The sequence below is a fragment of the Clytia hemisphaerica genome, unplaced genomic scaffold, assembly GCF_902728285.1.
Source record: "Clytia hemisphaerica strain Z4C2 unplaced genomic scaffold, Clytia hemisphaerica genome assembly, whole genome shotgun sequence".
In the NCBI taxonomy this organism is placed as follows: domain Eukaryota; kingdom Metazoa; phylum Cnidaria; class Hydrozoa; order Leptothecata; family Clytiidae; genus Clytia; species Clytia hemisphaerica.
Window position 1 is genome coordinate 213146 of NW_027103425.1, and position 25899 is coordinate 239044.

Here is a 25899-nt window from a genome sequence, read left to right on the forward strand (position 1 = left end):
AGCTGAAGAAAAGTTCTTTGTTTGTTTTGACATTTAAAGGCCCTTGTTGAAGGAACAACAACACTCCCTTTTGTAGAATCATAAAGAAGTAATGTCAGAAATATTCAATATGACCCCCAAAATGTACTGTATATACATAACTAGAATACCTTGAAATAATCTGCAACATATCTGTAGAACTGACAAAACAATTATCTGGAGCCAAAGTGATCAACGAATCCAGTGTGGTAAAAAATTATACACTCATCCAAATTAAAGCATCAAAATGTAGTTTTATGAAGCAAAATTTTGTTGGTGCACACAGAAGATACACCAGGGCACTTAAATTCAATAAATCTAATTTCTCATCTTTAAAAAAATCTCCACATTAAACAAGAAAGGAGGAAGAAAAACAAGCAAACTTCCTTCCGCCTACTTTTTTTTCAAAATCCAAATATATTTTCCAATCTATGATTTGGTGCCTCACAGAAAATTTAAACATTACGTAATGTTATATTTGTAGACACTCGCCAGCTAAAAATGTCTTTAGCCGTATATCGGCTAAAGGCGGCAAATCTCTGGACAAAGGAAATATAGCTTATTAAGCATCCTCTATAAGGAGCACGAATCCGTTAGTGGATGCCAGCAGCCTACAAATAATATGGTTTTCTTCACTTAGCTCGAAAATAGATCTTGTAATTCGACGTTTATAAAACACTAATTTCGGTTAATAAAGGTGTAAAAAATTTGGATTTGAAATTGGAAAAATTGAGTAAAAGTTTTTGGTCGGGAATAAAAAAATCGGGTAAAAAAAGTTTTGGTCAGGTGATGAAATGTCGGGAATAAATTTTGTTGGGGAAAAATTTCGTCACCCCTTCAAAATTTTCGTCACTTTCCACCGCTGACATTTTTTTCCCATAATAACAACGTAGGTAAAAAAATTTCTGATTATCATAAATAGGTAGGTAACGGTTGCGTTAGATTTCGGTAACAAAAATTAATGTAATTTTTTTTTACTAAAATTAAATTTAAATATTTTTTTCCCAATTTAAATAAATTTTTTAAAAATATTTTGTTTCTAAATTTAAATTTATTTTCTAAAATCAAATATTTTTCTCTGAATTCAAATTTATTTTTCTAAAATTAAATTTTCTTTTATTCTAAAATTAATTATTTTTTTCTGAAATTAAATATTTTTTTGTCGATGGCACTTCTCGGCTTCCGTAAAAAAGATAGTATCCCGTAAAAAAGATAGTATTGTTTCAATTAAGATAATGTTTTTTTGGAAAGATAGTATCGTTTTAATAAAGATAGTGTCGCGAAATGAAAGATAGTGTCGCGAAATAAAAGATAGTGTCGCGAAATAAAAGATAGTGTCGCGAAATGAAAGATAGTGTCGCGAAATGAAAGATAGTGTCGCGAAATGAAAGATAGTGTCGCAAAATGAAAGATAGTGTCGCGAAATGAAAGATAGTGTCGTGAAATGAAAGATAGTGTCGCGAAATGAGAGATAGTATTTATTTCCGCTTTGGCGCGCCATACTTTTCCTTCATTTGATTGGATACTTCTCTATAAACAATTGTACGGCAATTTTTTGATTGGACAAAATAAAACAATCAATATCGTCGTGATTGGATAATAAAATATTTGGCGCTTTCACAAGCTTTGTGATCAGATTGAACAAAATAAAACAATCTAAATTTCCAGGTCGTGAATTTTAGTTTTTCTTCTATTTCTTCATGTTCGCTGGGAAATCTTCATATATGTATACCATAGTAGAAAAACTGAAATGAAACCCGCCAACTAAATCTTGAGTGTGGGAAATCCCAAAATTGGTGAGCAATCATTTTTACAGCTTTTCTCTTTGATCTTTTATTGGTTTCTTTTCAGTTCTTTGGTTGATTTCTTGTGTCATCAATGACTTGCACAAAATTCCTTGAAATGGAAACACACATATTTTACCAAGTTGCTTGAGGTGCTGTTAGCCGCTGTTGAAGTTAGCTTGCCTACTAAATTAAAAAGAGTGATTGAAATAGTGGGCAAGCAGTGGTTTGTCTAGAACAGTTGTTAGGAAGGTGTGGTTTGTTTGTAGTTTTGTTTTGAATACTTCTTTGGAACAATTTGTCAAATTTCTTATTAGTCTGGTGGATAAACATAGTGTGCATATCCCAACAAATCTCCCAACCCTACATGTGGGATCCTCACAGGTGTTTACAACAACAAGCAAAAAATGGAAATACGGGAGGCACGATCACGATTTCGACATTCAACAGAACAAACAAAATTCAAGATGGTAGACGGCGAGTGAAAAAAAGAGAAGCGAGAAAAAAAGCTGTTTTTGTTTAGGATAGCTTTCCTCTATCAAGAGGTGATTTCACAGGGGATTTTCATGAGAGTGATCCTAAGTTATCATAGAACACAGCATAAATAAAAGTATCATGCACTTACATTCCGATATGAAAAACGATGCACATTGTAGAGGGTACTTTTCAAGTCATTTCTAGACATTTCACTATCATGCACGGGGTCTATTTGAAAATCATTTTTATGAGAGGCTTGGAATCATCGTAAACAAAGCCATTCTAAATAGCTTATACCAAAATCCCGTTCCTTTGTTCTGAAAATCCAAGAAAACCAGAGAAAACTAACCTTAGAATGTTAGGGAGGCCATTTACAGTGGTTTAGAGAAAAACTATTTTCTTTATCCTTAATTAGCAGACTACAGATTACAGATCACAAAGCTTCTTTTAAAGTGCAACTTTAAACACCCAGGAGATTAAAAAAACCCTAATACTTAAGTTTTCTTAGCAGCAAAACATGACTAAGAAAAGAATAATGAACCCCCGTCCCAGAGTAATACTGAGAAATTTGGCGTGGAAATATTGATCCAATCAGTGTGCCTACATTGCAAGCGCAAAAGCAAAATACAGCAACGCAGTGCATCAAAATATGAGTGACACGTGCGATATCCGCGATGACAAAAGTAAACGTTAATTTTACTGGATTCATTTGCCAAATTAAAGATGGCGGACAAGGAAGTGTGTTGATTCCTGTTTTTGCAGGTTTGTGATTTCACTTTGGTTAGGTGGGACCTGGAACCCCCTTGCCTGCCCTTGCACACTATGATAAAAGTACCATTTCTATTTAGTATAGCGAATGTATTGATCTAATGAGATAAAATATATGTACAGTAACATTACTCTGAGTTCATTATTGTACAGTCTGGGAAGGATGTTGGACAAGCGAGGGCCCTGTTGAATTTGCGGTATGTACATGCACTTATATTTGTTACTTTTTTAATTTGATCTTGGATTGTTTCTCATATGTCAACTTTGTGTCTAGGGTGACTTTGAGGTCTTTAACTTCTTTTTATTTTTGATTAACGTTGCTGTGTTGGAAAAGTAGCAAGAACTTCAGGGTGTCATTTTTCCCGTAGGTAAGGTGCTCAAATTTAAGACCATTCATCTGCATGTTGTTGTCTTTTGTCCATCTGTAAGAAAATGTTAAAACCCCTGTTTTGATATCTATGAGAAATTCCAAAAATTTTCTTCCATTCCTTGGAATCCAACCCCTTGGAAAAACACTAAGACCCCTGGACTCCCTGGAAATGTTAATCCACAATTACATGAGACTGATATAAGATGGAAGTGCCTATTGCCCGTCAACCTTTTTTGGGAGGGGACTGTTTCAGTACCAAATCGTCCAATCTGTGTTAATTGTAAGCAACCTCAGTTTTAAAATTTGTTCTGGGAAAGTTCCCAGATATCTGCACACAAAGTTATGTGCACTTTTCAAGGATTAAAGGGTCACAAAAATAAAACTCTTCTTTTAATTCAAGGCAATAATCATAAGATGAAATAAACATTTGTTAATCATAATAAAAACACCCTATAATCTTGAACCTTACGATTTTATTATAAAAATAGGGAAAATTAGGAGTAAGAACCCAATCGCAATCTTTAGTTCCAAAATTCTATATTAAAAATTCACTTAGATTTTCAAATATATTGAATGGGTTATCATTTTGTAGCGGGGGGGGGGGGTCCCTGGGAAGCTATGCATGCTCTGAGCACCAACTTTTACCCATTAGAGACGACTTAATATATTTAATAAATTAAATATTCAAAAATTACTACTTTCTGTATTTTAGAAAACATGACATGACATAAAACATTAGATGTAAGAGAAAAACGTGCACCCAAAAGATTATAATTTGGGTATCTGGAACACTAATATAAATAGTCATGAGTTTTTTGTTTGCCAATAAAAATAAGACTTTTCGTCCAAGGAGAAGTATCCCAGAAGGAACACATCAATATGATTTATTAAAACATGCTGAAGCTACTCTTGGATCAGGAAATCTTCGAAATGCTGTGATGCTACCTGAAGTATGATTTTCTTTGATATTTTAGCATTTTTTAGTTGAAGAGGTTTACAGTATACAACTCCTATGTCTTTTTTCTCAAAAATGACGCTTTCGATAACTTTTGAACACGTGACGCAAATTTGAAGTATGATAGCTCAAAATTCAAGTTAGTCTTTCCTCCTTCGAATGGCAAAAAAGCTTGGATTTATAACATTTTCAATTTTCTAGAAAACTAACTTCAAACTTGTACACTTTTTTTCTGTATCACCCGGTACTTTTTATGGGACTTGTTTTATGTAGCAGAATTAATTTTTAAAGTGTAAAGGTGTCGCAGCAGTGTTTTTGCAAAACTTATTTTGACAATTGAAAATCATTTTCTGTTGAAGCTATTCACAACTTTTCAGTCACACTTAAATGTAAGCTTAGCTTAAAAAAGATTTGCCTTCCTAAAAAATTTGTTGTTGCTAATATTTGTCTTTTCACCTTTTCAGGGCGAAGATCTAAATGAATGGGTTGCTGTCAATACCGTTGACTTCTTCAATCAAATTAATATGTTATATGGAACCATAACAGAAGAATGCACCCCTGAAAGTTGTCCAGTCATGTCTGCTGGACCCAAATTTGAATACCTTTGGGCTGATGGTACCTCTATTAAGAAGCCTGTAAAATGTTCTGCACCGCAATATATTGATTACCTAATGCAATGGGTTCAGGATCAGCTTGATGATGAGACCTTATTTCCGTCCAAGATTGGAGTACCATTCCCCAAGAATTTTTTGAGTATCGCTAAAACCATGTTAAAACGTCTGTTCCGTGTTTATGCTCATATCTACCATCAACATTTCCCGCAAGTCGTCAGCTTGAAAGAAGAAGCTCATTTGAATACGTCTTTCAAGCATTTTATCTACTTTGTGCAAGAGTTTAATTTGATTGAGAAAAGAGAGCTGGCTCCTTTGCAAGAATTGATCGATAGGCTAATTAACAAAGCCTCTGCATAAATTCCTCTTGATTTCACCTCCATTTTTTACTGGAAGCTACACAATTTGTTATGAGTGATTATACCAAATGGGAATCAAATTTTATTTTTGGAATATTTTTGAATGCATTCATGATACCATATAATAACCGAAACCTTCCAAGAGCACCTTATACCAACTGGAACTAAGGAATTGGTTTATTGTTTTGCTTCGTTAAATCGTAAATTTTTACTGGCTAATTACTTTGTGAAGTAGATAGATGTGTTATACTAAAATTGAGGAAACTGGTTACATATGTTTGTAACCAAATGCTGAATTATTATGTTAATTCAAATGGAATTTTTGCCAAAATCTTGATGTGACTTGATAGAAAATCGAAAAATATTTTTTTATATGGTGACATTATAACCCCCAGATGAATGATTGTGTAAAAAAATGAAGTTATTATTTTTGGTTCACTTACTAAGCTGTAATTATGTTTGGTTTAAAAGCTCGAAGCCAAGTCGTTTTGGTTTTTTTGGTTTGTTGGTTTATGTTCAAATGTTTATATATATAACTGAAAAATAACAATTTTGTTTATAACTGATTTTACAGTAGTTTGTAGTATGTTTGGACAGAATTTTTAGAATGTGCTTAAGAAAATGAATCAAGGCAACACATTTTTATTCAACCAAAATAATACTGTAGATTTTGCCAAAAGCAAGTACGTAAGTGTAATGTAGCTTCTCAAATCATGTATATTAAAAAAAAAAAAAAAAAAAAAAAAAAAAAAAAAAAAAAAAATTATGACCAGCTGTGGATTTTTTTAATTCACTTTCCAATGGTATATAATACACCTATACCTAATTTTTTGTCACCTATTCGTATCTTGTAGACGAGTTTAAAATAGATTGGTTAAGATTTAATTCAGCTTTTCCTATCAATTCCAGCTTTTATATTTGTTGTCTTTGGTATTTTATGAAGTACTATAGTTTTCAATTGTGGCAAACTCATTCTAAAGCACAGTTAAGTCTCGACTTGAATTTAATTGATAGAAAATTCTCTATAAAAATTCTCTCTAAAGATGTATTTGTTTAACAGTGATTTAACAGGGATAAATTAAACACAAAAAATAATATTCTGGGATTCTACAGTTACTTTACTTGTGAGATGACTTAATGGGGTCATCACTTGATGTGTACGAAAATAAAATTCTCAAAAAGCATTTATTGTTTTTTTCTTTCTTCTTTAATTCTATTGAAGTATGGTTTAGGAATAAGGTAGGATAAAACTTGGGATTAATTTCAATCTCATGGATTTTAGAGAGCATATGTTTTTCTCTCATCGATCCACTTACTTTTTATATTTTTTTGCTCGAACATTACGTCACCCCTTAGATTACGTCATATTCCCTTACTAAACTATGACGTAATAATCAGTGGCTTTCAGTTTGTAAATAGTTAAACGAAAGTTTATCACCATTCGAAACAATATTCTTCTGTGGTCCTTAGAATTTTAGTCTGTATCGCCGCTTTTGAGCCTGAATTAAAGCCGGTCTCCACTTTCGTGCAAAATGAGCGAAAAGTTTTTGACGTTTTTGTAAGGTCTTTGGTCGGTTGAAAAATGAAGCAATTCCATTGGGCAAATCTGACGTAACGGTTTAAAAAAGTTGAACTTCTTTCAACTTTTTAAGGCCGGTCTCCACTTTTGCGCGAAAGTAATCTTATGCAGGCAAAATCGATTGAAAAAAAAAGGTTTCGCTCATTTTTGCGCGAAAGTGGAGACCGACCTTTAGCGGGAATTTCCCAACGTGATCCTATTCATGATATGCACCACTGGAGAGTCTTCTGAGAACTTTTAAAATTTTCCACCCAATACGTCATTTAAACAATAAAAAATATGACGTATTGGGTGGAACAAAAATAAAAAAGTGAAGTCATTGCACTGGTGCATATCATGAATTTGACGTCATATAATAAGGAACTTCAATACCATTACATAATGTTAACAGCGTTCCGTATGTTTTTTTTTGTTTTATTTGAAAATAATTAATTGATAAATAATTAGTTTCATAAATAGTTTTTATGAAGTGAACTTATTTTTATGCTAAAACTAAATGATTTTTTAGAAAAAATACAAATTTTCTTTTTTTTTCTTCTTTAATTATTCACTACCTATATATTGCACTTTTTCATTCTTTCAAGCGATTTTTTGTAACTTTTTTGTTGTTGTTTAGTTTAATTTCATTCTATCATTGTTAGCTTTAAAACTTAAAAAATACTTTTCTTCCCTTTAAATTATTGTTCACTTTTTTTCTCCCCGACCTGATTCCTTCCTTTAGCCCCAATGACACCCTCGCACAAAGCGCTGGGGGCCTTTACTTGTCATTCTACATAACTTGGAGCTAAACCTTAGCTCAGGTTAATTCCAAGTCGAATGAAGTACATCCCGCCACCGCACCGAGGCGGTTATGAAATAATATATTTCGGCTGCCGGTTATTCTGTCCTTCGCCTATATATATCCTACCGTCAAGCCCCTTTCAGCGCAGTTCAGCTCGGTCTCAATTGATCACAACTTCAATCTTTCATGGCTTTCATCATCTGAATAACGAACAACACGACGAACAACGACCACCATTTCAGCCATTTTGCCGCTATATCTGCTACACGTGTCAACAACCAGCGTTGAATCCAACGGCTCGCCCAAACTTTACAATTCCATCAACAGTGCCAGTTTCTTCAGTAGGCAATGAAACCAATATCCTGGTAACAGTATTCGAAAGCATCCAGCAAGCTGGCTTCGTCCATCCAAATAACGAACGAACTACAACCTCTTCACCCGCTACCGCCTCAAACGCCCTCACAGGAGCGATCAACAACAATAATGGTAGCCTCGCTACGAGTAAAAACGTCCATCAACTCTCACTGCCACCCCTCCTTTAATTTTCGGTATGAATCTTTGTATTGTTTTCTCTTTTCGTCTGGATTTAGATAGTCTTAAAAGGCTGGTAAAGTTATCGAGGCAAGTTTATCAGTATTCACCTGAATATGTGGCATTTTAAATTCAATCTTTGACTTGATTGTTTGCTTCTTCTGGCTTTTGTTGTTCCTTTGCTTTGTTTTGAGGAGTCGTGTCTGTCTTGAATCAAGATAATTTCTGGCACTAGAATTTTGTTCAAGGCTTAAAAGATTTTCCTGCATTCTGAGTGATTTGTGGCTGGAGTGACACTTGTCATCGTTTCTGGAGTTGTGATTGTCGGTCGTTGTGCTGCTTCATTTAGCCTTTTGAGGATAGGGGCCTGTTATCCAGTGTTATGGTTATGTATTTTTTATTCATAATTGTTATAAATTAACCGGTCAATGAGCTATGAAACGATTGTCAAGTTGTTTTGGGATTTGATATGATGGGACAAGTTCTTTGAGAAAGATGTCAGACTGTCAGATTTAATGATTGTTTTGATTTTGACACGTACGTGGTATACAAGCCTGGTACGATTGAATATTTGTATCTGCTTTCTCAAAGTTGAAATGACAAATTGGTGTTGTTACTTGTGACTTGAAGAATAAGGGTAGTGATCCAGTTTTTGCCTTTCGTCTTTATAGCCTTTTCGTCTTTTGCTTTTTAAATAAGATCAAATTAAATGCTTGTTATAGTTTATATATATATATATCTTGATGCATCCCCAATGTCATCCCAAGTTCTATTATACATTTTCGGCATTCTTGTTTACGTTTCGAAATATACTGTTTCCATTACTGCACACTTATGTCTCTATTCTATTTCCTCTGTTGCTCATATCCTTTGGTACCTAGATCAGTGTATTTCGACCACTCTCAAAAACTTCTCATCTTGCCTCCTTACAGTTAGTCACACTAGGAAATCTAGCTTTCAGAAAAAACAACATCAGTCATCTACAGGATGTATTTGCACAACAAGGATGAGAGTTACCTGAATCAAGTTCGCAAGACAATTAATTAAAACTTGAAAGTTTGAAACAAAATAAAACGTGCAGCAGCCAAAATCAACCAACCAAAATTTGTCATTCAATTCCCGAGACAGCGCTTCGATTTTTAAGGCCTTGTTTATACACTAAAGTAAAAATAATTCCGCACATGTAAATGGGTCACTGTTTGAGGTCCGGCAAAATTTCCGGAAAACAGCCTATCCGGTGGTGCGCGGATCTAGGTGGGTTCTGCCTCCCCCGTAGATCTTTTTCTTGGGAAGTTGATCTTCAAATTAGTTTTCAAGGTTGGCTTGGCTCAAATTTTTTCATCTATGGCTCAAATTTTAGGCAATTTCTCAAAGTTTTTGAAAATGTTAATTTCAATTTCTAAACACCTGATTTTAAGAGCTGACATGTCAATGGTTAAATGCATTGAGTTTCAAGCCGAAGGCTAGAGGTCAATCTCTAACCTTTCTCAGGCAAGAAAAATTGAAGCCTTAAAATATGCGCCGTATTTTTGATGACGGATTGAATCTAGCAATTCCTTTGTTTTCGAGTGATATATTTTTCGAAATTAAGCGGTAAATTTTAGTTTCAATCTGTCATTTGTGTAAAAACCAGGCGGGTCGCTCAAGGCCGCGCAACTTTGGTAGGATTTGTTGGCTTCAAATCCTACCAAGGAGATTGACCTCTAGCCTTCGGCTTGAAACTCAATGGTTAAATGTGGACAAAATTTATTGACAAAATGGGCGTGGCCTTTCTATTCTTCTCCGTACTTATTTTACTTTGTAGATTTTTTGTTGGAGGACGAGTTAAGGGTTTAAAAATCTGTCAAAAATATTAAATAAAGAGCAAGTAGCCACCTAGTCCTGGAAAATTTCAAAAATTTGAATCTGGCTTCTAATCAAGACCTTAGTGTAAAGTATAATGCTGGGGGGTACTAGGTTTGCGAGGTAATGGTTATGTCCAAAATCGAAATTAGACCCTTATAATGAGAAAAATTCGAAATTTTAGAGAGCCTTAAAGAGACTTTTTCCTAAATTTTGGTCGATTTGTCCCCAGATTTTGACTAATTTTATTCAAATTTTGGAATTTGTGACCCTTTGAGAGGGAATTTGTTATTTCTGTGATAATAGGGCGCTTTCAGAGACTAACTTATGAATTTATTTCTCTTTGAGAGACTTGTGAGGTATGAAAAAGGGTACCCTTATGGCTCACACTCCCGGAGTAAAGTCTAGCTCCTACACCGCAAGACGTGTGTGGCTTTTTTCCTGCGTTGTCTCTTTGTAACTTTCTACGATTTCCCCCCATTGAAAACCTTGTAGGAAGATTGACGTGACTTTGAAGTCATTACAGTATAAATAAGAAAGTGACGTATTTAATTTCAATAAAATATCTTTCAAAATCCTTTTTAATGATTGATAAAAACATACCGCCTTATGTTTATTGAAATGAGGAATATTTTTTGATGGTTTGAACTTTCATGATAAACGTTGGCATTTATCTAATATCTCTGTTTGTTCAGGAGTGAGTGCTTTGGAACTAAAAAAATGTGGAAATACCCTGCTAAGCGTCAAGCCTTGAGATATCAGATCTTAAGGTCCGGTGTTTAAAAATGATTCATCAAATACAACAAAGGGACTGGGGACTAGCCAAACTTTGCTATTTAAGTATTTTGAATCCTATAAAGGGGAATTTCCCAAATTAGCGTCGAGGCCACGCCCATTTTGTCAACAAAAATTTTCCACAGTTAACCATTGACTTTCTTGCATTGACATGTCAGCTTTAAGATGCGGTGTTTAGAAAATAATCTTAATACAACGTGGAGACAGAAAACTAAAAAAGTCTATTCACGATAAGTGTGCACTCTTCTTTCTTTTACCTATAACTTTTGAAGGGATTCTTCAATCTTTATAAATTTGGTATCATTGGAAAGATATTAATGAGTTGAACCAATTGAAATAAATCAACTTTAAAAAAATTCTAAAAATGAAGATGAAAATGGAAGAGAAAAAATGAAGATCTTGTAGAAAAGTAGAAAATTATAAAAACAGGTGAGTTAAGGCAAGTCTAAAACATATTTTGCGTGACGCGCACCGCTTCCCATTGTTCCTTAACTTTCGTATATAGCTCAAAAGAAGCGTATTAAGGAGAGGATTTCGGAAAGTGCTGGACCGAAAATTTAAATTAAGTCAATCTCAAGATATCGGCCAAAAACTGATTTTTACGTTAGGAAATACGTCGAAAAAAGACGTCAAAAAGACAATTAAATACGTCATATTAAAAACAGCGATAACTTCGATAACATTGCTACAAATAACACCAAATTTTGACTGGAGACGTAGATTAATGATTCTAAAATATTTGTAGAGAAATTTTCAAATTTTTTAGATGACGTCATTTACTGTCGGTAAAAATAAAAACGTCAATAATGATGACGTCATCAAAAATTTTCAAATTTTTTTCATGCAATATTTCAGAATTAACAATCAACGTCTCCAGTCAAAATTTAGTGTAAATTGTCGTAATGTAATCGAAGTTATCGCTGTTTTTAAATATGACGTCATTTAACTTGTCTTTTTGACGTGTTTTTTCGACGTATTTCCTAACGTAAAAATCAGTTTTTAGCCGATATCTTGAGATTGGCTTAATTTAAATTTTCGGCCCAGCACTTTCCGAAATCCTCTCCTTAATACGCTTCTTTTGAGCTATATACGAAAGTTAAGGAACAATGGCAAGCGGTGCGCGTCACGCAAAATATGTTTGGAACTTGCCTTAACTCACCCGAGAAGTAAAAAGAGAGCACACTTACGGTGAACAGACAAGTAATAATGCAAAATGTGATGATTGCTTTTTTTTCTTGTTTTATTTTAGCAAAACAATTTTGCGAAAACCACTGATATTTGAACCTGAGTTACCCGAGTTTGAGCTGTAAAGAGGCCGACATGAGTAAACGGGTAAATCAGGTAAACCCGATAACTTAAAAATCGCGAAATTCACGACATTTACTTTCGTGAATTTAACGGGAAAATGTTTTTCGCGAATCAAGACATAAAATTGAGAATTTTCACGTGAAAAAATGACTTAGAGGGACAAATACTTCAAGGATTGACTTGAAACATTTATCAGGCTAAAAAGTGCCATAAAGTTGCATTTTATTCAAAGTTTGAAGTTTTACAGATTTCCAATTTTGTCAAGAATTTTTCGCAAGCATAAACTTTCGCGAATGGCCCTTCCTAGAATTTTTGAGGAACATTCACTTTCGCGAAAAGGGCCAAAATTCGCGAAAATCGTGAAAGTTTCTGCTCGTGAAAGTTTGTACGCCTAAAGTATTTTTAGGGAAAATTTTAGCTCACAGAAAGTGCAGAAAGCATGAAATCTCACATCACAGAAAGTTTTCTTTGCAATTTTGGTGAAAATTTTGGTCTAAGAAAAGTCAAACAGCAAAGGAGGCCTTAAAAAAGGTCAAAGGTAAACAAAGGAAAAAGGTTAGAGGCCCACACATTCTTTTAAAGGCATGATAAGGGAAGCAAAAAAAATTGGACGAAAAATTTTTACTAAAAAAATTGAGACGATTCTTCTCGGCATTATTATTACGTAATATACAATTAATTAATATGATGAAAAAAGGCGAAAAAAATTACATCATTTGTGAAGGACGAACAAGGAAAAAAATTAGTATGAAAAAATAAAATTGAAATTTATATATGTATAATGGAAATTTCTAAAATATAAAATGTAAAAAAAATTTATAACAGAGCAGGACTCAAAAATGGCAACAAAAAAAGATACTTTTACCATTTATGTTGAGAGATTTTACCAGCTAAAAATTAGAGACCTTACGACCTTTCTCGGTAAGAAAAATGAAGCCACTTATTTCCCATTCAGAACGCGCCTAGAGTGCGCCGCGATCATGACGACGGATTGTATCTAGCGGTTCTTTTGTTTTGAGGACTGCATTTTTTGAAATCTAGCCATAGTTTTACTTTCAATCCGGCGTTTGTGTAAAAACCGTTCGTAAAAACCGGCGTTCTGGATGGGAAATAATATGGTATGATTTCCCATCGCAGGAGTCTCGAGTCTATGATAACAACACTTCTAATTCACCACTGAAAATTGAAATTTTCAAATTAGAAAAGTAGAGCTCTGTTGTAATGATGGAAAATTGTTCCCATATCTTAGCTGTCAAAATAGGAATTAAGCTGGAGCTCTACTTCTCTAATTTCTAAAGAAATTTACAAAAATGTAAAAAAAAAATAATTTATCATGGTATCACAAAAAGTAAAATTGATCAAAAAAAATGTCAAACTAAGATTTTCCGGTCAAATTTAGAATTCAAAAGACTCAAAATATTGCAAAACCAAATTACAAATTTTGTACTTCTTCCTCTTACCCGCAAAAGAAATATTTGCAAAATTTACGCATGTCGAAAAATGTCTAAGCAACGTGCAAAGATGTCCAAAATAAAGATAATAAAAAGAATAAAAATATGTCTATCAACTAGTCTTTTAAAAAGTGGAGTCTAAACGTAAAGAAATATAATGGCGAGGTCAAATATCGGTAGATAACTTGAGATTCTTGCCACTTTCGTTCATAACACGGCGCTTTTCCACAGGTTAAACCCGAAAGCAAGGCAGACATAAAATATCACGTTCGCTAATAAAACAAAAAACTGAGCGGAAATTTGCTCTAAAAGCAAAGTCGATATTTTGTGAGTGGCATATCTGTAAACAAAGTTCCGTGGCGCGAATGGTGGCTCTCGCAACATCATGCGTCGTCGCGAGACCGTTAATTAACCTTGTTAATGAGTGAGATCTGTAAGCGTCCTTTTTTTGCCTATCAAATTCGTTTGAAATGGTGGCTATGAAGTGCCGTAAGAAAAAGCTGCATATCGTTGTTTGACGTGGTTGGGTCCGAGACTATCCAGTTGAAAACTTCTTAGTATTTGCTAAAGTTTTCGCTGAGAAATCAGAGTCAAAGCATGATCCCTTGACCATGACAAACTCGGACCAAATCACTAATACTCACAAAAAAAAACTGAACCACTATTGGTCCCCCGCAGGTACAAAAAATAGTTACAAGCCTAAATTTGACATCGCCATAACAAAAATAGGTGAAAAGTCACAAAGTTTCAAATATGAGTTTTGAGTCCCATCGTCAGACTTAAGACCTTGATTTGAACTCATCAATAATAAAAAGGTAAAGATATCTGTATTTTCTATGTATATGATAATATGTCTGTGCATTGGGTCCTCTTTCCATACAAGAGTCTGCTTATCGTCTTTTTACGAACTTAAAAGAATCATTTTGAACGACCAACGAACGTATAATCTGTCCATTTTCAAACGAATGATAGCAATCTGTATATTATATAAAGATACGTTCTTCATTCATAGTCTTTGCTGATCATTCTGTTAGCAAGTTTCCTTTTCCGTTCCCATCATACAAACCAAGTCTGTTTGGATAGTATCTTCATTTCGTTTCGTTTGCTTTGAAACGTTAAAAAGTGTAAACAAATCCCTTATGTTCAAATTCCGTCACCAAAAATAAAAAGCTGACGACCAAGCTATTAAGTTCCAGAACACACTTTTCAAAATCAAACCAAACTTTTGTTTTATTCCTTGATTCTCATTGGTTGTAGAACTTCTATTCTCAAATTCCATTGGTGGAGAGAAATTGATCCTCGTTTATCATTAGTTGAAAACCATTCATCATTCGAATAATACGCCAATTTCATTGGTCGACAAACAAAGCTATTCTCGGTACGCTATTCGTTAAAGATGATGTAACCCACACATCTGATTGGTTCAAGTAATAAACAGAACTGAACATGATTGGTCGATCGACCAGCGATCCTTCTCTCTACATTTTCTCTTTAAAATCAACAAGAAAGCTTGAAGAAAATTTCTCACTACCCCTCTCTTTAGTGAGGTCATTTAAAAGCCTCAGCGACATTATTATCAAACGGCATCAAGGGTTCAAATTCGTTACTAACAACACCATTCTCTTGAGGGGGCTGGGTTCGAGAGTTATGATTATAATGAGTTAAACTTGATCTTAAACTACTGGTCCGATCGAAACGACTTGCGAGTGCTATGGGAGATCCACGATGACTTTGCGGTGTTCCGGTACCGTGAGGCTGACGTCGTCGATTCCCGGGTGAGTTCCGTATTAACGGGTAGATATTACTGAGAGATATATTGAGTTGATTTCGATTGATTGGATCATCACAGCTCTTTAACCAGAACGTTGGTACGTCTCCAATTCCCTACAGAGGAGTTTACCGAATTCATTATACTGTATTCAGGAAAGAAAATTGGACAGAGTCACACTCGATAAGGTCATATTTTTTTGAATACTTTCAATTACCTTTTTCAAGTGTTTCGTGAAATCTAATAAAGAGATAAAATTCGCAAAAATGTCAACCGAAAGAAAATTTGACCTGTGGCAGGAATGTTAGAATCTTACTTATTCTTGGTGTCATGGTTGGTTTACTAATCTGCTGAGAGTCATTAGGCCAGTTGGTAGACGGCTTGGTTCACAGGCCCAGCGGAACAACCGTAAGATTGGGGAGGCTGAAGGCTCAAAATGAGATAAGATTCGCTAGGAATTCGTGAAAAAATCTCAATTGCTTAAAAGTGGGAAGGCTGAAGTCTCCCCAGCCTCCCCGCTTCCGCCGGGCCTGGTTCAAAGCCGCGCGCCCGCTAACTGGCCTAAGTATTCTTAGTAAGAGGTGAAGAGCTTTAAAGATAATTGTAAATTACCTTTAAGAACACGGGACCACGATCTTCAGTATGAAAAGTACCGAACAAATCCAAATTCTTTTTCAACGGTTGACTGACATGGATCCGTAAAGCTGAAAAGAAAACATTCCATTAGAAAGAAAATGAGAAAAATTACATAATTTCATAAAGTCATTGCAGTGGTGAATATCATGAAAAGATGAATTCTTACTAAAGACATGAAACTTACGAGTAATACAAAAAATGAAATACAGTGGACCCTCCAGAACTCGAATGTCTCCTTAACTCAAACATGATTCCTAGTCCCTTCATTTAACATAACCTTATAAACAAATCTCCATAACTCGAAATGTCCGCGACTCGAGTCATGGAGACTGCAATGTAGTTCTTTTCTTCTTGATGGTACAGTTTGAGCAATGTTGAAGCACTTGATATCATGGATAACTTACGTTCACCATTAGATTCCATTCGAGCAGCATAATTGACCGTGTCACCAAACAAACAATATCGTGGCATAGTCGTTCCAACAACACCCGCTACAACCGGTCCCGAATGTAATCCGATTCTCACTAATAACGGTTTATCGGGTTTATGTCGGATTTTGAATGTTTTGACTGCGTCGAGGATGTGTAGCGACATGGCGGATATTTCACGGGCGTGTTGGCGCCCGTTACGGATGGGGAGACCGGACACGACCATGTACGCATCACCTATAGTTTCAACCTACGCAAAAAAAAAAGAAACAGTAATCAACTACTTTACAATTTGCTGCTTTTTTTTATCTATTTATTTGAAAGACAAGACAAGATAGCGTGAGAGACTGGAAAGATCAGATCCCAGTCGAGACTGGATCCACGCTCAACGCTGGGTCAGCTTTAAAAATTTACAGTAGATACCCTACATGGAAAACTACTGTCGCGAGGAGCCTGACCACCTGACCAGTTAAGCAAGCAAGCATCTGTTCGTTTGTCGTTTGTTAAAATTTAACTATCATTGTTTATGTTTCTAAAGCCTACCTTTAGGTTAATTTCGAATTAAAGGTTTTTAAATAAGAGTGATATCGTTCGCTTACTCATCAATTTTAATTTACAAGCTTTTTCACATTGGATCGACACGGATGTGGAGCAAGATTGGTCAGAAAGGAGGAAAAGAAAGACATTTTTGCTTATATCAGCGTGATATACAGTATAACGATAGGAAGACACTGTCCTGATATGAAATATGTGTCTGATATGAAACGGGAACACTTATGTAAAAATAAAACTTTTAACGTTTTTGAATAAAACCAAGCTTTTGTACCCTCGTATCCTCGTATTTTTTTTTAAATCTTACTTACCTTGTAGACATCGTAATAAGAGATGACGTCATCAAAGAGGGTGTATAAATCATTGAGTAACGAAACAACCTGAAATAGAGATAAAGAAAAATAAATTGACGAGGTATCAGTTTAAACCAATGAAAGCGACTTCAAGTTAAAAGTCAAGTTGAACGCGGATGCAAAGAGAAGATTGAAAAATACAGTCGACGCTCTCTAATTCGATTTTCAAGGGGAATCGGATTTTCATCGAATTAGGGGAGCGTATCGAATAGTAGAGTGTCGTTTATGAGAATTTCTTGTTGACAATAGCTTTCAATATTATCGAATAATGGAGCGTATCGAATAGTAGAACGTCGAATTAGAGAGCTTGAGCTGTACTAAAAAATGTTCAAATTTATAATCTTTGGAACCCTATAACTCCAAGCTCTGAAGAAAATGTACGTGTAGATTCTTCATAAGCCAATCCAAATTCTATCAATTTAAAACCAAAGTAATGATGCAGTGTAGTCTCTTTAACTCGAACCTCTATAATTCGAATGTCTTATTAACTCAAACAAGTTTTATATAGTCCCTTCAGTTGACAAGGCCTTATAAAACTTACTCTATCTTGAAGTTTCCTTAACTCGAACAAATTTCTGTTCCCCGTGTGTGTTCGAGTTATACAGACTCCACTGTATAACCCCTGGAAAGTTAAGCCCTACCTGGAGAGGTGTGCTATCAGAACACAGGGTTGTGAATCCGACAATGTCACTAAAATAGATAGTCACTTCCTGAAAGCTCTCTGCTTCAACTTCTTGCCCTTTCATCAGTTGCCTAGCAACCGATTTAGGGAGCATGCGTAATAAGAGATTTTCAGTGCGTTGTTTTTCGCTGATTAGTTCGCCAGTTCGTTGCTCCACAACTTCTTCTAAATGATTTGTGTACTTTTCCATCATGGCGACCATATTATCAAGAATGTTCAGTTTTCTATGGTGCATAGAAAGAATTAAAATGTGCAAGGGAGAGAAATATGTCAACAAAAGCCTAAACTAAACTTTCATGGACTTCTCTTACGTAGAAATAGTGACGAAGAAGATAGCTCTTCTATACATTCACCAATCCTTGAGCAGAAAGGGACCGGGGTAGATAAGTTGATAGATTGATCGATAGATAACTCGTGACGACGGACAAGGTCTCTGGGTCCGGTTGTTCAAATATAGAGAATTATTCGGGCGATTGTTTGAAAAAAAATAAAGATTAAACCTTGATCACTTTTCTAATGGCTGAACGGGAGACATTTCCCTGCGTGAAAATACCGGCTTTGCTTTTAAAACGTATATAGTAGTTCAATTTAGTTTTTCATTTTCAAAGCAAAGGTGATATTTTTCAGCTCTTGTAGACTTACAATCCGTTTATTTTCATGAGATTTTCGATTTCTTTACGGCACTCGGCGAAAGAGGGTCGTTCGTCGGCGTTCTCATCCCAGCACTTTTTCATTAAGTCTCTCAACGTTTCAGCGTTCTCAATAAGTTGAGGAACGTGAGGGCGGAAAGGTGGGCGTTCAACTCGTTTCACACGAGTCACAATTTCTAGAATTAGAAAGTAAATAGATGAATACTTAAAACCTTTAATAGCGGTTGAAAATATCTGAGTTCAATTTTATTCTCAAGCTTTAGTTGGCTTATGCGTCTAAAGAGGCTACCATATTAGCGGGGAAAAGGGGAAAAAGAGTCTCTTGGCAAGCTTATAACTTTTTACCAAATAAAGCGAATAGAGAAAACTTTAATGCATCTGCCTTAATTATTATGTTGAGTTGAGTTTCACAAGTTTAACCATTTAGCAGTCTTTTATTATTGGTCGATCTTAGTTTAACAAAATGACATACCTTTAGGCTCAAGATAAGAAGTAGACCATGGTCCTTCGCGAGTATGGAACTCTTGAATAATGATGGCAAAACTATAGACGTCTCCTTTCTGCGTCCCTCGGCCACTTGGGTCCGGTAGCCGTAAAAGCTCAGGTGCTTTGTATAATAGATCTATGGGAAGAAAATAAACTCATTAAAAATTGTTCAATTGAAACACTGTCTAGTAGAATTATTGTTTATTTCTTTATTTTCCCAGCATCAGGCTTTTTATTAGCAAGTCGCTTTCCGTGGTGATTGTCCGTTTTTGAAAAAGCAGCACTTTGTCAATTTAAGTAAATTTTGGAAGAAACGGCGCCTTATAACAGACATTCGACTATTGCTTTTTCGCTGGGCCTTCATGCCGCTTTGGCTTCTTGTTCTCAGCTTTAAATCCTCGACAACTATAGAAAGATTCTTTTTTTCCTTCAAAGATTCTAAAGAAATATTACAAAGCGTAAAAAGATCGAGAGTAGATTTAAACTGGAGAAAGTTCTTCTAAGTGAAATGCTAAAAAAAATGATAAGATCGTGATGAGAACTTAATTAATCCAGCATTAAAACAATAGCGTACTGATGCATAATTAGTAAAACGTGCACTAAATACGCATTGCCATTGATTCGATTATCGATATTTTAATCATTAAAACATGACATTGAGATTAGGAAAAGGTCCAGGACTCACTTCTATAAAATTGATGTGCTTCAATATTTGAATCATCTTGTTTGCTTTTAAACTCTTGCAGTCCAAAATCTGTGATTTTCAAAACCCACCGGCTGTCGATGATACAATTGGATGATTTGAGATTGCCATGCGATTTGATGTCTTCAGCGTGGAGATATTGCATGCCTTTCACAATGTCGTGGAGTAAGGATAAACAGAATAACTTGTCTAATTTGATGTCTTCGTTCTCCAAAATATCCTAGAATGGGAGGAAATTCAATCGTTTGTTATAGTTTATATAGCAAATATAAACTTAACTGTCAGCTAAGTAGCATTTACTCAGATCATATCTTATATGTCATTTAAAACGTATTTTAGCTAAAATTACTAGTTACTATATTATATTATTATATTACTTGCTATTATAATCTAAAGAGGACAGATCTTGAATAAGATCTTGAATATTTTCGAAATAAATTTATCAAGGCAGTGAAAGAAATTAACATTGAATCAATAAAGCAGTCAATGAGTAGGTCAAGTATCGAAAAGTAACTACCACTCGCACCAACGGACGGATTCATGTAGCCTTTTTTGCACAACGGCACTTCTTTAGGCTAACGGAGGACGACATACGGCTTCCCGTATAGTTGATCGAGTTATTCATACTTTACCAGGCTAATACTACAACGGAGCCTCCATAACTCGAACACGCACGGGGAAGACTAACTTGCCCGAGTTAAGGAAATTTTGAGTTATGGAGTAAGTTTTATAAGGTCTTGTTAACTGAACGGACCATAAAACTTGTTCGAATTAGAAAACATTCGAGTCAAAGACACTCCATTACTGATTTTATGTATCAAAGGATATCGAGGGCGACGGTAAGTGAAATCGATACAAAACAAGTGATACTTTTATGGACCTACCTGGTTATGCATTTAACACATTTATAATTGATATCTTCGTGACGTGACCATTTAACAATCATTCAGAACACAAATAGTGACAATCTATTTAAATTAGTCGCTTGTTTCTTATAAAAAAACGTTTAGAAACAAAAATTTACTCTTGAAATATTCTTTCATATTCAAGACTTCGTGAGCAAAAAAACATATCTCATCAAAAATTTCAGCATCTTAAGAACATTGATGTATGCTTATTAATAGTGATTCTTATAGATAAAGATGCGTTTTTTGAGCCGAAAAATTCTTTTTTTACCAAAATCTGCTTGAAGTATCTTTTACCTACTTTCATGCAAAAAATCAGAAAAAAAACAATGATCCAATATTTCACAAAGTCCAAAAACCCGTTTTTTAGCCGTTTTTTGGCCCAAATTTGCCCAATAACATTTTTATTTGAAAATCGGACACCGTCACATTCGAAGGTTTATAGTTATGCATCTTTGTGCAAAATATCATAAAGAATGAAAAAGCCAATCTCGAGAAAAGCTAATACCTAAGTAATTGATAATGTGCTTATAAAAAATATCGAATTTGGCCAGTTTTTCTATAAGAACACGCCAAGCAACTAAAATTTCCTGTCCTAAACATACATATTCTTCAAAAGTAAGCCCTCATGAGCAAAAAAAACATCTATCTCATAAAAAAATTGAGTAATTTGACTAAAAACATTGATGTATGCTTATTAATAGTAATTCTTATAGATAAACATGCGTTTTTTGAGCCAACAAAATTTTTTTGCAAAATTCTGCTTGAGCCATCTTTTACCTATGATGGTACCCTACTTTCATGCAAAAATCAAAAAAAATTAATGATCCAATTTTTCACAAAGTCCAAAAAACCAGTTTTTTAGCCGTTTTTTGGCCCAAATTTGCCCAAAAATTTTTTTTTCTCGAAAATCAGGCTCCGTCACATTTTGGCCACCACCGTTTTGCACTTTTGTACCAAAAATCAAAAGATTCCTATGATTCAATCCTGAGAAAAGTTGGTAACAGACGAACGAACGGACGGACGAACAAACACAGGTTAATTTATAGGACCTCCACCGGGGTAGGTCCAACAAAGTCGAAAGTTGATGTACAGCTCTATATCGCCTTTGCTCACCTAAACAGACGACGGTATTTTGGTGTTTTTATCGTCATCGAGCAAAGTGGACGGCGATTTCGGTCCCATGTCAACTTTGCTTTATACCGTCCCCCTCGATTTATCTCGAATACATAAACTCGCTAGTGTAACAAGAAAAAAAGGAATCCCTTACCTGTAAACTACCACGCACTCCGTATTGTGTGACAATCATAACATTGCCTGTGTCTATACAAGCTCCAATGAAAGGGTTAATGTTGTCGTGCCGAATATCACGCATCTAGAAACAGGTAAGTATGGAAGAAATATTAATACAACGAGAAAGATCTTTTAATGGACTTAAAAGAGTCCTGGAAAACAGGAGAAAGTTAAAAAATAAACTGGAGCGAAACTGCTGGAAACAATAGCAGACTGTTGATTTAGGATGTACAGTAGAACCTCCAATTAGCGGACACTCTAAAAGGCGGACACCTCTAATTAGCGGACAAAATATTTTTCCCCGGCCGTTTCCTAGTCAAATCCTTTTAAAAAAGTCTCCAAAAGGAGGACACCTCTAATTAGCGGACATTAATCCGATTCGATCCGATGGTGTCCGCTAATTAGAGGTTCCACTGTAGGGTGATTAAGAAAACATGCTCACGTAAAATTCTTCTAGTGTAAAGATGGATACACTTATTCGAAAGCCTAAACGAATTCATTTTTTAATTCAAAAATTCAGAAATTTCTGACTAGGGCATTTAAATATAGAGAAATAAGGAAATGACAGACGGGCTTTATAGGCAAAATATAATAAATGTTTTTTTTAATTTAAGATTCTTGCCATGAACACTTTTTACATACCTGTTTCAATTCCAATAGGACTGCTCTTGTCAGGTCCACACTTCGCTTGTTCAATTTTCTTACGGCAACGAAAGTACCTTTATAAGTGGCGACTGACGTGTATCTTTGACGTGTAGCAGGATCGGTACCGTATGAATTGTAACTTGTCCCCTCCCTGTAATGATAATTAAAGAAAAGATGAAAAGAGATTTAGAATCACTTTGGACCAAAGAAGACTTGGTCGGGATATTTAGAGTGCAGTGCGTTTTATAACAATATGTTTTCGTAGATAGCGTGTAGCTGACTGTAGTATCATTACACCCGCATGCATTTATCTGATATTTTGATGGCGGATTGGCGGTCACCCACGCTAAAGCTCTAAAGGAACAGGCTAATTTCCATTCGGAGAGGAATAATAGTGAAAGTCAGCCTTTAATGTGCCACAATCTTATCGATTGGAATTCCGTAATCCAAATCTTCAAAATGTTGAAAGTTTTCCAGACATTTAGAGCTTTAGCGTGTCGGAAGAATATTCGTGTATCGGATGCAAGATGACCATGAACATGTAATGTGCGTTTGTGTGTGAGCCCAATGAAAGCGAAGGCGGAATGAAAGACCACGTTCAGACGGTGCTATTCCGTTCCTCTCCGAAAACTTTCATTACCAAATGAAGCTATTCGTCTGGTAGAAATGACGTTAGTCCCAAAATTAAGTCATAAAATGGCTTAATTTCAGGTCAGAATCCTCACAAAATATGAACGTAGTCTAAAGCTTTGGCGACAGAGTGATGAAAGAATTTACCAAAGGGTAAACCCTCCTACGGTGTATATACAGTTGCTTTGACTGAGGACGACGGTTAATCAGCAGTTTTACCGTCCTCGATTTACAGGTCCGAACAGGTCCCAAATCGCTTCGCCGTCCTCAAAAGGATAGGTTCTCAAACTCGGCCATACCGAGAAATTTCAACGACGATGGGCGATGCCCGATTGAACCGCCTCAATGGGTGCTATCAAATGGTGCATATGAGTGACGGCGCTCCTAGGTCCTTACAGAAGGTGTCCAGTCACAAATGAGCGTGACGTAACGTACCTCTTATTCATGATATACACCATTGCAATGTATTCTAACATTACATCACGGACCCAACTACTGATTGGTTTCAAGTGACGTATTGTCTGATTTTCCGTTACTTACAACCAATCAGCTGCTGGGTCTGTGGTGTGATGTCGAAGACATTGCAGTGATGCATATGATCAATTCTCAGGAATGGCCGGTTACTCCAATGGGTGAGAGTGGAGTTGTAAATGAATGAATGAATGAATGAATGAATGAATGAATGAATAGTGAGTGTGCAATGTGCATTATACTTACAACACTTACGAAACTACCAAAAGAAAGTTGTGAAGATCGCCAATCCCTAAACGTCAAATCGTATGAATTGATCTTCCATAGTTGACTTGTTAATTCTTGTTCCAACTTGTATTGTCTATAAGAAGAAGATTGACACATTGATAAATTCAAGTTTTACGTCACTTCTAACCAATAGAATGGTTTTATTTATTTTGTTTCGGAGCGAAACGAAACAGTTACGTGCGAACGTGGTCTTAAAGATAACTTACAACAAAGACTTTGTACTTTTGTAAAAAAAAATTATACTTGGAGCCTCTCTGCTTGATGCTCAACAATCAAATACAATGGGGTCAAAGGTAAGTGGAAATATCCAGTGAAAAAAGTGGGCGCCCTCTCCTACCTCCAGGTATATAACTATTGAAAGAGGGGCATTCGAGTACGCTCCGACCGCGGTCGCAACACTACCGATTACGTATAGGTAATTGTAACTTTTAAAGTTAAAACATGCTCATCTTTAAATAAAAATAATATAACGAGTTTACCTGATATATTAACTTAGGGGTAACTTATCATACGCAGGTAACATCTAAATGAGCATGACAAAACTATTCTTTATACAGGAATAATTCAACTATTTCACCTGTATTCAAGAATCGAGATCTGAACTCACCTGTACATAACGATGGGAGCGATGATCAAGATAACACCAACCATGGTCATTGCTATGGAAACGCCAAGCACTATCTTGTCTAAAAGAACATAGGAAAAAAAGGTATCAATTTCCGAGCATTTTCCTAGTGTACCTAATTTTTAATGTTTCACTCCAGAAAATGGATATAGAGAATCATGAGCATCTCCAGTCGATAGCCCTCTCTCTATATCTCGTTTTCAAATATATCTTTTATTATCCATTATATAGAGGTATCAATTTCAGGGCATCAAGTGAATCTAATATCTAATCCTCTGAATAAAATGAAAATTGAAAATAAAATAGCAAGAATATCACTTCAAGCAAATTACAACATGTCGATAGCCTTTCTCTTTTCGAATAATCCCGCAGTTCCTTAATCCCGATCAGCCAAAATCGTTGATTGAAGTTTTTTTGAGCGATGTAAATGCATCGAGAAAACTAGATCTACTTTTCCTTGAATACTGTGATTAAGCCACAAATATCTTATATTTTGTTTCAAATCTCATGACTTGGGAAAGGGACGAGAGGCAGTAGCTCTATTTAGTGTTTTATGTAAGATATCTGTAGATGTAGCGCCGAGTGACGTCAGGCAAAGTTTCAAAAGTGTTTCTTTGCGCGTACCAGTCTCAAAGAAAAACGATACGTCAAATATGGTGGATATATCTGAGTCCAGGCTTTATTATACTCTGTACCAGAGTGTATCTCACGTTTATCGCTGTGTAGTACACTCTGTGCACATTGTCTGTTTGATAAAAAAAATTCCCGTACGGAGACCTCTGCGATGAAGTATGATTTATAAATAGTCGAACGTGCGCAACGCACTGGGCTCAACTTCAGTGGCTTCAAATTATTCATAGGCCCAATTGTAGACCAGATATTCACCCAAGGAACAAGTGTGCAAAATTTCAGCCAAATCAAACAATTTTTGAATCCTCCAGGCTGCCCCAAAGTTTTAGCCTCGTTTTGGCGAAAAACTCGTCCCCAGGCCCCAAAAATCAAAATTTTCAAAATATGAAAAAAATAGCCCCAGATATTCACCTAAGGAACAAGTGTGCCAAATTTCAGCCAAATCCGACCATTATTTAATTCTCAAGGCTGCCCCAAAGTTTTAGCCTCGCTTTGGCGAAAAACTCGTCCCCAGGCCCCAAAAAT

At 35.4% G+C, this 25899-nt stretch overlaps 3 protein-coding genes across 6 annotated transcripts in view; 1 reads left to right on the forward strand and 2 right to left on the reverse strand.

Moving 5' to 3' along the window:
* The first annotated feature begins 4127 nt into the window (after window positions 1-4127).
* On the forward strand, window positions 4128-5908 carry LOC136797902 (MOB kinase activator 1B-like). The gene is made up of 2 exons (XM_067054477.1): window positions 4128-4367; window positions 4837-5908. The coding sequence occupies exons 1-2, from the start codon at window positions 4224-4226 to the stop codon at window positions 5341-5343; spliced, it is 651 nt and encodes a 216-aa protein (XP_066910578.1). The 5' UTR covers window positions 4128-4223; the 3' UTR covers window positions 5344-5908.
* Window positions 5909-14852: 8944 nt separating this feature from the next.
* LOC136797903 (resact receptor-like) overlaps window positions 14853-25899 on the reverse strand; it is a 35991-nt gene continuing 24944 nt past the window's right edge. For 2 of the 4 annotated variants that reach the window (XM_067054482.1, XM_067054480.1), the window contains 12 exons: window positions 24727-24805; window positions 24087-24192; window positions 22728-22881; window positions 22063-22167; window positions 19870-20107; window positions 19171-19320; window positions 18691-18874; window positions 18008-18272; window positions 17325-17393; window positions 16438-16711; window positions 16010-16101; window positions 14853-15513 (listed from right to left, as the gene is read on the reverse strand). In XM_067054482.1, the coding sequence (XP_066910583.1) occupies window positions 22807-22881; window positions 24087-24192; window positions 24727-24805 (260 nt within the window). In that variant the 3' untranslated portion in view covers window positions 14853-15513; window positions 16010-16101; window positions 16438-16711; ... (5 more) ...; window positions 22063-22167; window positions 22728-22806. Of the gene's footprint in view, window positions 15514-16009; window positions 16102-16437; window positions 16712-17324; window positions 17394-18007; window positions 18273-18690; window positions 18875-19170; window positions 19321-19869; window positions 20108-22062; window positions 22168-22727; window positions 22882-24077; window positions 24193-24726; window positions 24806-25899 lie in introns of all 4 variants that reach the window. The other 2 variants (XM_067054481.1, XM_067054478.1) reach the window with 1 other exon arrangement.
* Window positions 15178-22167, reverse strand: LOC136797930 (atrial natriuretic peptide receptor 1-like). Its single transcript, XM_067054515.1, has 9 exons — window positions 22063-22167; window positions 19870-20107; window positions 19171-19320; window positions 18691-18874; window positions 18008-18272; window positions 17325-17393; window positions 16438-16711; window positions 16010-16101; window positions 15178-15513 (listed from the first exon to the last, which is right to left on the reverse strand). Exons 1-9 carry the CDS (start codon window positions 22165-22167, stop codon window positions 15178-15180), a joined length of 1713 nt encoding a protein of 570 aa, XP_066910616.1.